The 17,123-nt window shown below is 38.7% G+C and overlaps 1 protein-coding gene across 3 annotated transcripts in view; it reads right to left on the bottom strand.

Annotated features, from left to right (window-relative positions):
- ZNF41 (zinc finger protein 41) overlaps positions 1 to 17,123 on the bottom strand; it is a 60,754-nt gene that overhangs the window by 26,937 nt on the left and 16,694 nt on the right. For 2 of the 3 annotated variants that reach the window (XR_012493469.1, XM_074324012.1), the window contains exon 2: positions 9,095 to 9,340. The exons of the other annotated variant lie outside the window; for it this stretch is intronic. Coding sequence is in view for 1 of the 2 variants with exons in the window: in XM_074324012.1 (XP_074180113.1) it covers positions 9,095 to 9,166 (72 nt within the window). In the remaining variant the exon portion in view is untranslated. The remainder of the gene's footprint in view (positions 1 to 9,094; positions 9,341 to 17,123) is intronic. 3 annotated transcript variants of the gene reach the window in all.

The following is a 17,123-nucleotide window of genomic DNA, read 5'->3' on the forward strand; positions in this document are numbered from 1 at the left end:
TGTTCTGCAATTGATTGTGGCGACGGTTACACATAGCTATAAATATACAAAACAAAAAACAAACAACAACAAAAAAAAACACAAAAAACAAAAAAACCCACCCGCATTGAATTGTACACTTTGGGCAAATTGTCCCCATCTTTTTGAGCACCTCATTACTTTCCAGCACAATGAGGTCTTCCTGACCATTTTGTACTTTCTCTGTTCTAACCCTGGAGTCAGTCATTTCTCCACTAATAGGAACAAAAAGCTCTAGTTCTTATCAGTGATGGCAAATCAAGTGTGCTTAATGTGTTTGGCACATCATTGTCCTTTCCTCGTCAAAGTGAGGAAGGTTTTCCCATACAATAAAATACCAACTAATCAATGTAGAAGAAATGATGGAATTAGAAAAATACTGCTAGGGAAACAGCAAGTAATTAATTGTTACAGGCAAGAATCATCACTGGATGCTAAACTCAGTGGACAAAAGAATGAGAAATAGTCAAATATATGGTGATGGAAGGAAAACTGACTCTGGGTGGTGAACACACAATGTGAGATATAGATGATGTAATACAGAATTGTACACCTGAAATCTATGTAACTTTACTAACAATTGTCACCCCAATAAACTTTAATTAAAAAATAAAGAATGAGAAATAGGATATTTCTTTAGTCTCAAAGAATCTCCCCACAAAAGAGTTATTAATTACAAATGGAAAGACAGTAACTTCACAATACCTGACAGACAGCATCTTAGCCAGGTGATCAAAGTTAATATGATCGATAAAAGACAAATTGATATTCAATTTGTCAAGAGCTACTGAGAAGAACAAAGTATCATTTCTGTGATATTCCTAACAAAAATGAATAACCTGAATCTAATTATGAGGAAGCAAGAAACAAACCCAAATTGAGGGATATTCTTCAAAACTGTCAGTGTCATGAAAATCAAGGAAAGGCTAAGGAACTATTCCAGATTAAAGACTAAAGGGACATGACAACTAAACACAATACATGAACCTGAATTGGATCCTGGATCGGTGGGGGGATACTATAAAGGACATTATTAATAATCAAAACAGCATGGTATTGGCAGAAAAACAGACACATAGACCAATGGAATTGAACTGAGAACTCAGAAATAAAACCACATAAATATGGACAGGTAATTTTTGACAAAGAAACAAAAGACATACAATGGAGAAAAGACAGCCTCTTCAATAAATGGTGCTGGCAGAATTGGATAGCCATGTGCAAAAGAATGAAACTGGACTGCTATCTGTCCCCATGTACCAAAATTAATTCAAAATGCATCAAAGACTTAAGCATAAGACCTGAAACAATAAACTGCATAGAAGAAAACATAGGTACTAAACTTAGGGACCTTGGGTTCAAAGAGCATTTATGAATTTGACTCCAAAGGCAAAAGTAAAAGCTAAAATAAACGAATGGGACTATATGAAACTTAAAAGCTTCTGCACAGCAAAAGAAACCATCGACAAAATAAAGAGGCAACCAACTGAATGGGAGATTTTTGCAAACAGTGCATCCGATAAGGGGCTAATATCCAAAATATACAAGGAACTCATGCAACTCAACAACAAAAAAAACAACCCAATTGAAAAATGGGCAGAGGACCTGAAGAGACATTTCTCCAAAAAGGACATCCAAATGGCAAATAGACATATGAAAAAATGCTCAATATCACTAATCATCAGAGAAATGCAAATAAAAACCACAATGAGATATAACCTCACCCAAGTCAGAATGGCTATCATCAACAAGACAAATAGTAACAAGTGTTGGAGAGGCTGTGGAGAAAAAGGAACCCTCATGCACTGTTGGTGGGAATGCAGACTGGTGCAGCCACTATGGAAGGCAGTGTGGAGGTTCCTCAAAAAATTACGAATAGAATTGCCATATGACCCAGCAATCCCTCTCCTGGGTATCTACCAAAAAAATTGGAAAACATTTATCCATAAAGACACGTGTGCTCCAATGTTCATTGCAGCTTTATTTATGGTCGCCAAGACATGGAAACAACCAAAATGTCCTTCGATAGATGAATGGATAAACAAGTTGTGGCATATGTACACAATGGAATACTATTCGGCGGTAAGAAAAGATGAAATAGGACCATTTGTGACAACATGGATGGATCTTGAGATTATAATGCTAAGTGAAATAAGTCAGACAGAAAGGGCAGAGAACCATACGATTTCACTGATATGTGGTATATAAACCAAAAACAACAAGAGAACAAGACAAACAAATGAGAAACAAAAACTCATAGACACAGACAATAGTTTAGTGGTTACCAGAGGGTAAGGGGGGTGGGGGGTGGGAGATGAGGGTAAAGGGGATCAAATATATGGTGATGGAAGGAGAACTGACTCTGGGTGGTGAACACACAATGGGATTTATAGATGATGTATTACAGAATTGTACACCTGAAATCTATGTAACTTTACTAACAACTTTCACCCCAATAAACTTTAATTTTTAAAAAAGGACATTATTGTGAAAACTAGGGAAACTATATATTACATATTGTACATTAGACAATTGTCAATGTTAAATTTCTTGATATTGACAACTGTAACTGTGGTTATGTAAGAGAATGTCCTTGTTCTTAAGAGATACACATTGATGTGTTTAGAGGTAAAGAGGAATTATGTTTGCCAATTACTCTCAAATGTTTCAGAAAATAAAGCTTTAACATATCTGTGTGTATATACATACATTCATACATACATACACACTTACATATGAGTACATACATACATAAATTGAGAAGACAGTGAAAGCAAATATGGCAAAATGTTAACAATTGGTGATTTTGGATGAAGAACATATGTGTATATAGTCCTTAGCCCTATTCTTGTAATATCTCATCAGTTTTTAAATAATTTTAAAATAATCAAAAGTTTCAAAATAATCAAAGCTTAATCTGAGTATTCATCAACCTGGGTAACACTGTTCACCTCACCCAGGTGATTCCCTGAGACCCTGCCCAAACCAACTTACAGGCCCACCCAAACCGCTTCCAATGGCTTTTCCATGCAAATGGCCTGTCTTCACTCATACTGTGAACTTTCCTAAAATCTATCAAAGGTTCACAAACTCCAAACAAGCAGCATCTGGCCTCAGTGTGCCCTGTATCTCTTGCTAAGCAGCCCCAACTCTGGTACCAGTGACAGCCAGCCTCGTTTCAGAGCTCAGCCTCTCCCAGGCACATGCAAGACCAGCACAAGTGGCACCCATCTACAGATCACTTTATAGCTCATACCAAGTGGCCCTGGGCAGGACACAGGCAATGGCTGACCTTGGCCTGAAATAGAGTCCCTCCCAACATGTCCCAGAACGAACATACTCAGTGGCCAGCTGCAGACCACACCAGAGCACCACCCAACCACCTCCACAAATGATATACCCAAAGGGCAGACTGTGCAGGCACTAAAGCCCTGCTAAAGCAAATCTTGCTCTATAGGGTCAATCCCTGCATAACAACTCCTCCACTATAGATCACAGCCAGTCCTCACAATCAATCAGCCTAAAGATCAATCCCTCCCACTGTTGTGCAAACAGCAATTGAGGCTCAACTACAACAGGATAGCACACACAACCCACACAAGGGACACACCTGCAGCACCCAGCCCAGGTGACCATGGAGACTGGGCCACTGGGCCCCACAGAACACCTACTACTTAAAGCCACTCTACTAAGACCAGGAGACATAGCAGCTCTACCTAATACATAGAAACAAATTCAGAGAGGTAGCCAAAATGGGGAGAGAAAGAAACATGTCCCAAGTGAAAGAACAGAACAAAGCACCAGAAAAAGAACTAAACAAAATGGAGACAAGCAATCTACCAGACATAGAGTTCAAAACAGTGGTTATAAGGATGCTCAGTGATCTCAGGGAGAACTTCAACAAAGAGATAGAAAACATAAAAATTGAGATAGAAAACATAAAAAAGATCCAGTCAGAAATGAAGAATGCAATAACTGAAATGAAGAGTACATTACAGGGAATCAACAGTAGATTAGATGAAGCAGAGAACTGAAGCAGTGATTTAGAAGATAAGGTAACAGAAAACACCAAATCAGAACAGCAAAAAGAAAAAAAGAATCCCCCAAAAAAGGATAGTTTAAGGGGCCTCTGGGACAACATCAAGTGTACCAAGATTCACATCATAGGGAAGAGACAGAAAGAGAAGCGACAGAGCAAGGAATTAAAAATCTGTTTGAAGGGGCGGCCAGATGGCTCAGTTGGTTAGAGCGTGAGCTCTTACCAACAAGGTTTCCAGTTCAATTCCTGCATGGGATGGTGGGCTGCTCCCCCTGCAACTAAAGATTGAAAACAGTGACTGGACTTGGAGCTGAGCTATGCCCTCCACAACTAGACTGAAGGACAACTACTTGACTTGGAGCTGATGGGTCCTGGGAAAACACACTTCCCCAATATTCCCCAATTAAAAAAAAAAATTTTTTTTAAACCTGTTTGAAGAAATAATGATGGAAAATCTCCTTAACTTGGCAAAGGAAATAGACATACAAGCCCAGGCAGCACAGAGAATCCCAAATAAGATGAACCTAAAGAGGCCCACAACAAGACACACCATAACTAAAATGCCAAAGGTTAAAGACAAAGAGAGAATCTTACAAACAGCAGGAGAAAAGCAGTTATTTAACTTGAAGGTAGCTGCCATAAGACTGTCAGCTGATTTCTCAACAGAAACTTTGCAGGCCAGAAGGGATTGGCAGGAAATATTCAAAGTGATGAAAAGCAAGGATCTACAACCAAGATTATTCTTCTCAGTAAAGCTATCATCTAGAATCGAAGGACAGATAGAGAGCTTCCCACACAAGAAAAAGCAAAAGGAGTTCATCACCAACAAACCAGTATTAGAGGAAGTGTTAAAGGGACTTCTTGAAGAAGAAGAAGGAGAAGGAGAAGGAGAAGGAGAAGGGGAAAGGGAAGGGGAAGGGGAAGGGGAAGGGGAAGGGGAAGGGGAAGGAGAAGAGGAAGAAGAAGAAGAAGAGGAGAGACAAAAAAATATGAATAATAAAATGGCAAGAACTACATATTTATCAACAATTAGTTTAAATGTAAATGGATTAAATGCTCCAATAAAAAATATAGGGTGACTGAATAGATAAAAATATAAGACCCTTACATGTGCTGCCTACAATAGACACACTTCAGATAGAAAGACACATAGACAGATTGCAAGTAAAGGGATGGAAAAAGATATCTCCTGAAAATGGAGACAAACAAATCCTGGGGTAGCAATACTTATACCAGACAAAATAGACTTTAAAACAAAGCCTGTAACAAGAGACAAAGAAGGACCCAGTAACCCCCCTTCTGGGTATTTATCTGAAGAAACCCAAAACACCACTTTGAAGGGACACTTGCATCCATTGCAGCATTATTTAGAATAGCCAAGATATAGAGGCAACTTGGGGGTCCATCAATGGATGAATAGATAAAGAAGAGGTGGTACATACAAAGGATGCCCAAAAAATGTATACACATTTTAAGAAAAGAAAAAAACTATTAAAATTGTAACAATACTCAATATATATTGATAACAAAAGATGAATGAACTCTTGCCATCTGCAACAAGATGGATGGATCTAGAGGGTATTGTGCTGAGTGGAGTAAGTCAGAGAAAGACAAATGTCATATGATTTCACTTATATGTGGAATCTAAAGTACAAATTAAATGAACAAACAATGCAGAAACAAACTCATAGATACAAAGAACATTTGGTTGTCAGCTGAAAGGGGAGTTGGGTGGGTGAAAAAGGGGAAGGGATTAAGAAGTAAAAATTGGTCTCAGGGATGTAAAGTCACAAAACAGTCACAGGGATGTAAGTACAGCATAAGGAATATAGTTAATAATATTGTAATAACTATGTATGGTGTCAGACGGGTACTAGATTTATCAGGGTGATCACTTTATAGGTTATACAAATGTATAATCACTATGCTGTACACCTGAATCTAATATAATATTGTATCTCAACTGTAATTGGAAAAAAAAGAATCAAAACTTTAAAATTCTTAGTAGAAAATACAGGTGAATATTCATTAGGCCTTGAGGTAGGTGAGGATTTCCTAAAAAAGAAAAAAAAATGCACTAAGCATCAAAGAAAAGATCTAATGGTTTGACTATGAGGAAATGAGGACCCTTTAGTCATTGAAAGACCCTTTGGCCTTGTGGATCCTTGGTTGCTCACCTCCGGTCAGTGAGTGTTCAAGAATGTAGAACAGGCAGGGAACTCACAGTATCTGCTCCACTACTAGCAGCTCCCAGAGGAGGCAGATCTGAAAGCACTGGGCTATGTCCGGCACTTCCCCACTCACCAGCTCTCCTGAGCACAGCCCTGAGGGTTGCTGAGAGCAGGACCTCCACCTGTGCCCCTAGAAACACCTGACCTGTCCTCCCACTTCATAACCTAAGGGCGCTCATCCAAGGAGAACCCTGGGGGTCAGGCTTGAGGCAAGCTCTCATTCCGCCTGCCCATCTTCCTGACCCCTGCTCTCTTACTAGTTACCCCAGGACAGACCAGCAGGTGTGTGGGTGACACAAGGGAAGAGCCTCAGGGAGCAGGGGAGGAGTGGCTATTTACCAGCCAGTATGGAAGAATGAAAATATGTAATACCTGACATTTTTAAACATTTTAACAACTACTGCTGCCTACCTGTTGGCTGACAGCCCAAGCTGGTAGCAAAAGACCACCCTCGCCTGTCTCTCCCTCCCTGGTAGTCACTAAGACCACATTCGCAGGGAAAGTATACAAAAACCATACCAGGCATTATGAGCGTTAACAGATGGAAGATGAATACAGACAAGATACACTGCCCGCAGAAGCCCCTTTTTGATTCCTTTCTCCACCAAAACAGAATTTTTGGACCCCACCCTGGCTGGGAAGGCAAACGAGTATGTGAGGTGACAGAAAAGGACTTTGGAGCTAGAGATCTGGGTACAAAGTTGCTAACACAGAGCCACCCAGATTCCAGCCTCACCTGCCACATATGAAAAGATTTGATTATCTGGGCTGTTTCTACCATGGAGAATAACATGCGTCCCTACCACCATCAGGACCCCTACAAGGAGCTCCTCATGCTAGGTGAGGATCCCCACTCCAGCTCTCCATGGCGTCCAGTGAACCACACAGCAGTGTCTTCCTTCAGGGTCATCTCAGTCCCAAGCATATGAGGTCTGACAATTAAGTTCATGAACTGACCACCGTGCGCTTACATTGGCGGCACTGTACAAACAGCTCAGTAAGGTTTCATAACCTTGGTAAATCAGTATCTCACAGCTGTGTTCCTGTTGACATGGTGGTGTCTTGCTGAGGGGCATTCATTAATGTCGTGTGTGTTTTTGTGTGCCCTTGGACCTGTTGTAAGAATAAAATGGCAACCACTACATATCAATCAACAATTACTTTCAATGTAAATGGATTAAATGTTCTAACTAAAAATACAGGATGGCTGAAAGGATAGAAAACAAAACCCTTTCATATGCTTCCTACGAGAGACTCACTTCAGATCGAAAGACACACACAGATTGAAAGTAAAGTATGGAAAAAGTTCTTTCATGAAAATGGAAATGAAAAATAAAAGCTAGGGTAGCAATATCCCACTTCTGGGTATTTCTCCAAAGAAACCAAAAACACTACTTCAAGGGGATGTGTGCACCCATATGTTCATTGCAGCACTGTTTACAATGGCCGGGATGTGGAGGCAGCCTGGGTGTCCCTCGGTGGAAGAATGGATAAAGAGGTGATGGTACATATATGATTATACAATAGAATATTGTTCGGCCAGGGAAGGGAATGGGTTCTTGCCATCTGCAGCGGCATGGATGGACCTGGAGGGTATTGTGCTGAGTGGAGTAAGTCAGACAGAGGAAAACAGGTGAAATGTGATTTTGCTTATATGTGGAATCTAAAGAACAAAATACATAAGCAAACAATTCAGAAACAAACTCATAGATACAGAGAGCATTTTGATGGTTGCCAGATGAGAGGGGGGTTGGGGAGATGAGTGAAAAATGAGAAGAGATTAAGAAGTACAAATTGGTTATTAGAAAGTAGTCATGGAGATGTAGGATATAGCATAATGAATATAGTTAATAATATTGTAATAACTATGTATGGTGTCAGATGGGTACTAGATTTATTAGGGTGAAAGACAAAAGGGGGGTTTGGGGGCAGGGTTAAAAAGGAAAGGGATTAAGAAATACAAATTGGAACTTACAAAATAGTCATGGGGATATAAAGTAAAGCATAAGGAATATAGTCAATAATATGGTGTTAACTATGTATAGTGCCAGGTGGGTACTAGACTGGTCGGGGGATCACTGCATAAATTATATAAATGTCTAACCACTATGCTGTACACCTGAAACTAATATAAAATAATACTCAATGTCAACTACAATTGAAAAATTTAAAAGGGGGGGAAGGTGAAGGGGAATAAGAGGTTCAAATTTCCAGGTATAAAACAAGTAAGTCATGGGGATGTAATGTACAGCATGGGGAATATAGTCAGTAATATTGTGATAGCGTGGTACGGTGTCAGGTGGTTGCTGGGCTTATCATGGCGGTCACTTCTTTAGGTATATAAATATTGAATATGTATTCTGTACACCTGAAACTAATATAATATTGTATGCTAGCTATATTTTTATATAAGAATCTTAAAATTCAGAGCCAGTGGTAGTGAAGGGCCTGTGCTGGGGGTCAGGGCTTAGCGTCTCTCCGGCTAGGGCGGTGGTAGACCCCATCCAGACCGGCCGCAGTCCACCTGCAGGGAGCTGACCCCCCCAGGTGTGCGGCTGATCCTCCCATCCCACCTTTCCTCTATCAGCTGCATCATATTTTGCACTGAAACACACAGGCTCTGGATGTGGGACATCAGCCATGTGGTGCTCACATAACAGGAAGATGGTGATCTGCCTCAGGGACAGTGAGTCTGGAGCCTGCTGCCCCTGTGACCCACCTGCCTCATCGCTGAGGCCCTGGTGACAAGTAGGGGTGGTCTCCCCACTGAATGAATTTCTGCCCCTGGAGTCCTCTCCCTCCTCACCTCACACAACCTGCCATGTTCCTCTGCATCCAGGGCCGGGGACCACTGGGGAGAGCTCTGGTTGGTTGGCATGTTCCCACTGGGCCTGAGCTCTCGGGCTCTCTTGCTGACAACTCCGCTCTTCCTGGGAGCTTGAAGCCAGCAGGCACCAGGGGACTTGGCCAGAGCCGCTGGGGCCGGAGAGAAGATCCTGCAGCCTTCACTATGGGGCCTGGTCCAGGGACTCTGCTGAGGCTCCAAGAAACCCTGGAAAGACAATGTCCATATGGTCAGTCATTCCACACTCACCCCAGAAATGCTCCCTGGGGACCAAGGGGTGGCTCACTGTGATGGATACTGTGGAAGAGAAAAGTTCAGGGAAACCAACACCAAGTATTAGCATAGAGTGTGGGAAAAACCCATGAGATTTGGTGTAAAATGAATGAGGATTTGAAATCCAGCTCTTCTCAGTTCTAGCTAGAATCTGGGTAAGTCACTTTAGCCTGAGTTTCTTTATCTTAAAACTGAGTATGAAAATACCCATCTCATAGGGTTGTTACAGTTAAATGAAGTGATGCTTCTAAAGCACTCACTCCTACTTGGCACCTAGAACACATTCCATTAATATTAAATATTGCTATTATTAAAAGGTACAAGACATATTTTACTAAGTACCTCATTTAATTTTCACATTCATCCTGTGAACTTGGTATTACTATTATTGTTCTTATTCCCATTTACCATCAGATAGAGCCACTCAGAAATACTAACATATTTGCCCCAAGATCACTCAGATTAGGGGGAAGGACAGAGATTTAAACCCAGGTATGCCTGGCTCCAAAGTGCATTTTCTTAACTACTATGCCATATGGTAGTCTATATACAGCAGAGACACAATAAACATTATTCCTGTTTCCTGCTGCCTTCAAAGTGCACCAGCTGAGGGGTGACCATGTCACATGTGCATAAACCACCTTCTATATATATCAGTATACATTCTGGGCAAGTTATAGAGCCCAACCTCTTCTGCCAAAGATGGAAAAGTAAACTCATCGCCTGACCCTCTCCCCCAAATTCCCATCTGGGCCCTGAACACCAGCGTGTATGTACAGACTCCTAAATCATTAATTGCCACTGTCTGATAAAAACAGTGGTGCCACCAACTAGTTTCCACAGGCTCCTCAAATAATCAACAACACAGGCAACACACCCTCAAGAGAAAATCAACCATGGATCTGCTTAACATACCTTGGGGGCCAAACCTGACCACTATAGGACCCCATAACTCACAGCCCATATATAAAATCAGTGACTCCCATAAAACCCTCAATAACAGACCTTCTGGTCCATCACATACCCACTTACACAGTTCTGCGATTACCGATGTTCACAGGTCCCAATCAATGACTCCTAGAGGCCCCCAAGACTCATTCCCAAAGACTGGCAATCCCAGGCTTGCAATTGATCGTTCACCACCTCAGTGTCCCAATCAATAACTCTCGTGGACCAATCAATGAATTCTGATACTTACATCTCCAACTCTTATTAAAACTTCAAGAATTTCTAGAGCTCCCAATCACTTATCCACAGATGTCTCCAATTATTTTCCTTCAAGGATTCCCCAAGACTGTCACTGCCCCAATATGAATGACATTTATAGGACCTGGATTATCTAATCTTATTGGACCCTAACTCATTGATCTTTCCTCACAGAAATAACCCCAATCCTTGACTCCCAGAGGAACCCAATTAACCCCAAATCTGATTTGCCATTGAATTTAAAGGATAAAAAGAAAACCTAAAATACTTCCAGGTGGAAAAATAATGTTCTTTACAATGGGAAGGTATCACAATGGCACTAGACTGCTTATTTGCAACAATAGGAGCCATATTAGAAGAAAACATCTATGAAATATTGAGAGAAATTGATCTAGAGCCAAGAATTTTAAATCCACCCTTGACCTATACCATTCTTCTGTGAGAGCAAAAGACAATTTTAGACATAAAAGCATTTATGGCATAATATGCCAATATTCCTATCTCAGGAAAATACTCAAGGGAATAGTCTAAACAATTATAAACTGAATAGTTACAGAAACCTCAAAATCAGAGGAAAGCAGTTTTGAGAAATGATCCTTGCAATTGATATACAGTTATATCTGAATAGAGAAGAATAATGTAATTGGGTATTTGGAATAAATAAGATTATTACTATTACTAAGTGGAAAAAAAATTTACATACCCTGGAAAAATCTACTGAGTGAAATGAGGAGGAGAAGGAAATTATGCATCTCTATTACTTGATCCAAATGACACTGGACATTATTTGGATCTAGTAATAAAGAAAATAAAGACAATCATATTTGTAGGGAAGGTGAATGTAAGTATTAGGAGAAATTGATAAAAATAATCAAAATTTCAAATATTAGAATTCTAAAATAATAACTGGAGGGGAATTAAGAGAAATGTGACTGAACCAGCAAAAATTGGAAAAGAAAAAGTTAGGAAATACCAACCAAGTAAAATAAATAGTAAACATAAAATAATAGGAGGCATAAAATCAAATAAATTATAATTCAACTGAATAAATTGAATAACCTGAATTCTGCTATAAAAGATACAGACTATGGAATTGGGTTAAAAAAAGAAACTGTAGTCTCCATACATCTAAAACAAAAAAGCAAGATGTGAAATAAAGCGTTGGACAGAAACATGCCATGTTATTTATCTTTCTTTCCATTATGGTGAGCACTCATTATGTCTTAGGAAATCCTTGCCTACGTCAGTGTCATAAAGATGTTTAATGTTTTCTTCCAAAAGTTTTATTGCTTTATTTTTCACATTTAGATCTATGGTCTTCCTGGGAAGGATTTTGGTGGGTGGTATGCCTTCGGGACAAGATTAATTTCTTCCATATGGATATCAAGATGACCTAGCACCACTTATTGAACAGATTTCCCTTTCTCCACTGCTCTACAGTGTTGCCCTGTGACCATATATATGTGGAGGTTTATTCCCAAATTCTATATTTCCATTGGTCTGTTTGTCTATTCTTGGACCAGTACTACACTGTCTTTTTTAAAAAAGATTTTATTAAAATATAGCTAACATATAATATTATATAGCTTCAGGTGTACACCATAGTTATTCAACATTTATATACCTAAAGAAGTGATAACCGTAAGTCCAGCAACCATCTGACACCATACAACGCTTTCACAATATTATTGACTACATTTCCCATGCTGTACATTACATCCTCATGACTTATTTGTTTAATATCTGAAAATTAGAACTTCTTATTCCCCTTTACCTTTCCCCCCCTTTTAAAATTTTCAATATTATTTTATATTAATTTCAGGTGTATAACATAGTGGTTAGACATTTATATAATTTAAGAATCGATCCCCCTGACTTGTCTTAATTAATGTACTTCATATTAAGTTTTGATATATGGTAGAGTAAAAGATTATTAAATTGGACTACATCAAATTTAAGGCCTTCTGTTCATCAGAAGACAAAATTAAGAGTGTAAAGGCAAATACCACAGTGGGAGAAGATAACTGCAATACTGTATCTGACAAACAATTCATATCTCCAATAGATCAAGAATTTCTAGAAATCAATAAGAGCAACTGAAAATGAACAAAAGGAACAGGCACTTCACAAAGAAGACATCCAAGTGGCAAACAAGCATAAGAAAAGATGCTCAACTTTATTAGTTAGCAAGGAAATACGGATTAGACTACAATAAGATGCTCCACCATATTACTAGAAATGGCCAAAATGAAAAAGATGGAAGAGAACCAAGAGCTGGTGAGGACATGGAGCAACTCAAACTCATAAATTGTTTTTTAGGAGCATAAAATAGTACAAACACTTTGAAAGACTGATTGGTAGTATCTATTAAACCTGAAAATATGCAATACTCTATGATCCAGCTATTCCAGTCCTAGGTTTATACCCAAAAGAAATGAGAAATGTGAACATATGTTTACCAAAGGACAGGTACTATGATGTTCATAGTTGCTTTATTCTAAACTGAAAACATGCAAATGCCCATCAACATTAGAATGGATCAACAAGCTGTGCTACATTCACGCAAGGAAATACTACACAGCAACGAGAATGAACACATTGCTACACACACCATGCATGAGTCTCATCTCATGAACATTGTGCTGGCCAAAGAAGCCAGACCAAAAGAGCAATACATCAATACTGTATGATTACATTTATACAGATTTCAAAAACAGGTAAAACTAATATATGCTGCTAGAAATCAGGATAGTGGTAACCCCTGGGAGGAGGTTAGTGATTAGAAAGGAACACAGGGTGGGAGCTCCTTGAGTGCTAGTAATGTTCTTGATCTTGGTGGGGGTTGTACAGGTTTGCTCAGGTCTGTTCAAAAATCATCCAGCTGAACATGCATATAATGTGTGCACTTTTCTGTATCATGTTGTAATTCAATAAAGATTTAAAAAAATATACACCAGGCAAATGTAAGAAAATGAAAGCAGATCTGGAAATATAATGATTGAGGTGGAATTTAAGGTCCAAAGTGCTTCACAGATTAATAAAAAGGGCAGACCTTTTAATAATAAAATATACAATAAATAAAGAAGTACTAACTTGCATAAATCTTTAGGGTCATTCAACATATACAAATAAAATCAGCACAAATGCACGGAACCATATGAAGTCTCAAAAATCATAATTATAGGGACTGCGTCTTCTGGCGATGGAGTAGATATAATTTTACCTATTCTTGCTAAATACAACTAAAAAACTCTGGACATTATATATGAAACATAGGAAGATTCGGAAAGATGAAGAAGGCTGACTGGTTAGGGACCCTAAAACCAAAAAATGATGTCCCTGGGTTTCCTTTTAGCCTTATATATCCTAGACTTGGTGCTGGAGAAGCTGGCAACCCAGAAATGCCAACAGGTGCAGAGAAAAACTGTTCCAAGAAAAGCCCATTCTCTCTAGCCAAAGGACTGGGAAAGGGGCAGTCTGGCAAGATAGAAAACCTTCAGACAATGACCACTCTGCTCAAGCCAAACACCACAGAAAACACTGCAGCCCTACCCACCTTGACGAACAGCAAAGTTGAGCGCATATATTTCCACCCTTGTCAGACTGTAACGAGGTGCCCCGCCTCCTGGCCCCTACGGGGGTGGTGCCAGAGAAAGTGCAGTAGGGTGCTGAATCTTTCCTCGCTCCTGGGCTGTATCAGCTGCCTCTTCCTCCCCTAACCCCTCAGTGGAGACCATGTGGTGATTCTGGGCTTCCATCCTCACCCATAAATAAAAAAGTACCTTTCACCCTCCCCGTGGAGGTGACGTCAGAGGAGGCCTATGGAGCTCTCACCAAGGCTCAGCAGTAACAAGGGCGCCTCTGCCAACAGTGTCAGTGGACATCACATGGGAAGCAATGACAGGGTACCTATCCCCCTCCCAGCCAGGGTGGTATCAGCAGAGGTCTAGTGGGGAGCCTGACACCAAGATGCAGTGGGCAGAAGTATTTGGAATCGTTCCCTGGGATTGATAACCAGTGCACAGTACCTGACGGACAAGCTAAAGCAGTGCTGTGAGGAAAATTTGAAAAGAGAAAAAGCCTCAAAATCAATCATCTAAAAGCTCATCTCAAGAAACTAGAAAAGAGTGAAATAAACCTAAAGCCATCAGAAGAAAGGAAATAATAAAAGTAGGAGCAGAAATTAATGAAATTGAAAATAGAAAAACCATAGGGAAAACCAGTGAAACAAAGAGTTGGTTCTTAAGGAAAAAAAAAAAAAAAGAAGGAGAAGAAGAAAGAAGAACAACACTTTGGAGGAAACAGGCTATGCAACAAGAAGAAAACTTGACAATTATTAATATCCTCAGGAGGTTAGAAGATAGTGCAAACACGGGACAAACAAGAGCTCTTGGAAATTAAAAATATAAAAGTAGGTAAGAGAAATAACTAATAGAAGATACAGTTGAGAAAATCTCCCAGAGAATATAGCAAAAAGACAAAGAATTGGCAAGTAGAGGAAAAAAAGAATGAACCCTTAAGTGGAGATTCAGACAATTGGCACAAAGTTCAAGGTTTGAATTTGAGTTTATGATAAATATATTAAAAATTAAAATGAAGAAAAAACGAGGCAATTGTTAACTCCAGGGAAAATGTAAAGATTAGTAGTAAGGCAAAGTAATCACAGTTTTTTTCAATGGCATCGCTTTGAATAGCATTTACTAATTTATACTAATGTGAACACTGAAAAATGATCTAACTAAAATTGTGCTTTAACTATAGTGGAAGGATAAGAGATTGGAAACAAGTGTATGTATGATGGGATGGGGACAGGAAAGAGAACCACATCCTCAGCCCCAGTAGACGATGGCTAATACAGGGGGGAAAAGTAGCATCACCACCATGTATTTTTTAGAGATATAAAAGTAAATAACAGGGAGATGAGGGTAAGGGGGATCAAATATATGGTGATGGAAGGAGAACTGACTCTGGGTGGTGAACACACAACGGTATTTATAGATGATGTAATACAGAATTGTACACCTGAAATCTATGTAATTTTACTAACAATTGTCACCCCAATAAATTTAAAATAAAATAAAATAAACATCAGAAGTTGTATTGGAAAAAAAAGTAAATAATAAATATATTCTCTTAAAGTACTGTTTTTCATAATAAAGTTTCTATGATCTTTGTAGAAAAATTTAGCTCTTTCAATTATGTGTATGCATAACTGATGAAAAAGAAAATATTCCTTCATTTTAGATAATTAGAATTTTCTTATGACTAATATTACTTAGAGTGTAAATTAAAGTCCTCTTATATTGAGTTTAAGAGCATTTACATGAAGTAATTCATAAGTAGAACACAGACTATTATTGTACATAAAATGTCTTAATTTTGCACATTGTAAAGTTCCATTAAATCATCTTTAAAATCCCTTTTAAAAAAAGCTAGTTCTCCAAAAAGAACAGTAGAATAAATAAAAAAAAAAAACCTCTAGTAAGACTGACAAAGAAAAAAATCAGAGAAGACACACCAATATCAGAAATGAAACAGGGTATATCATTACAGACCCTACAGATATCAAAAGAATAATAAGGGAGTACAATGAACAACTCTACACACATAAATTTGACAACTTAGGTGAAATGGACCAAGTCCTCAAAATGTACAAACTACCACAACTCTTCCAATATGGAATAGTTCATTTGAATAGCCTCATAACTATTAAGGAAATTGAACTCACAATTTAAAAACAACTCTGAAATAGAAGTCTCTATACCCAGATGGTTTCACTGGGAGATTTCCACAAATCTTTCAAGAAGAATTAACACCAAACCTTGACTATCTCTTCCAGGAAATAGAAGAGGGTATTTTTCCTAATTCATTCCATGAAGCCTAATAACAAAACTAGACAAAGATAGTATGAAAAAGAAAAACTAGAGACCAAGATTCCTCATGAACATAGATGCAAAAATTCTTAAAAAACTATTAGCAAACATAATTCAGCAATATAGAAAAAGAATTATATACCATGACCAAGGGGGTTTATTCCAGGAATGCAAAACTGGTTCAATATTTGAAAATCAATCAACATAACCCACGATACCAACAAGCTAAAGAAGGAAAATCACATGATCATATCGATTGATGCAGAAAAAGTTTTTGACAAAATCCAACACCCATTCATGATAAAAACTCAAAGAAACTTGGAATAAAGGGAAACTTTGTCAATTTTAGTTTTAAAAATCTACAAAAATCCTACAACTAACATCATACTTGATAGTGAGAGACCCATGTTTTCCCTTAAGATCTGGAATAAGGCAAGGATGTTGACCATCAGTACTCTTATTCAACACAGTAGTGGAAATTCTAGCCAGTGCAATGAAGCAAGAAAACAAAATTAAAGGCATACAAATTGAGGAAAAATAGAACTGTCCCTATTTGCATATGATGTGATAGTCTACAAAGAAAAGCTCAAGGAAGCCATAAAAAACTTCTAGAAGTAATAAGTGACTTCCGCAAGGTT

This window comes from Rhinolophus sinicus, chromosome X, assembly GCF_036562045.2.
Source record: "Rhinolophus sinicus isolate RSC01 chromosome X, ASM3656204v1, whole genome shotgun sequence".
NCBI classification, from domain to species: Eukaryota; Metazoa; Chordata; class Mammalia; order Chiroptera; family Rhinolophidae; genus Rhinolophus; species Rhinolophus sinicus.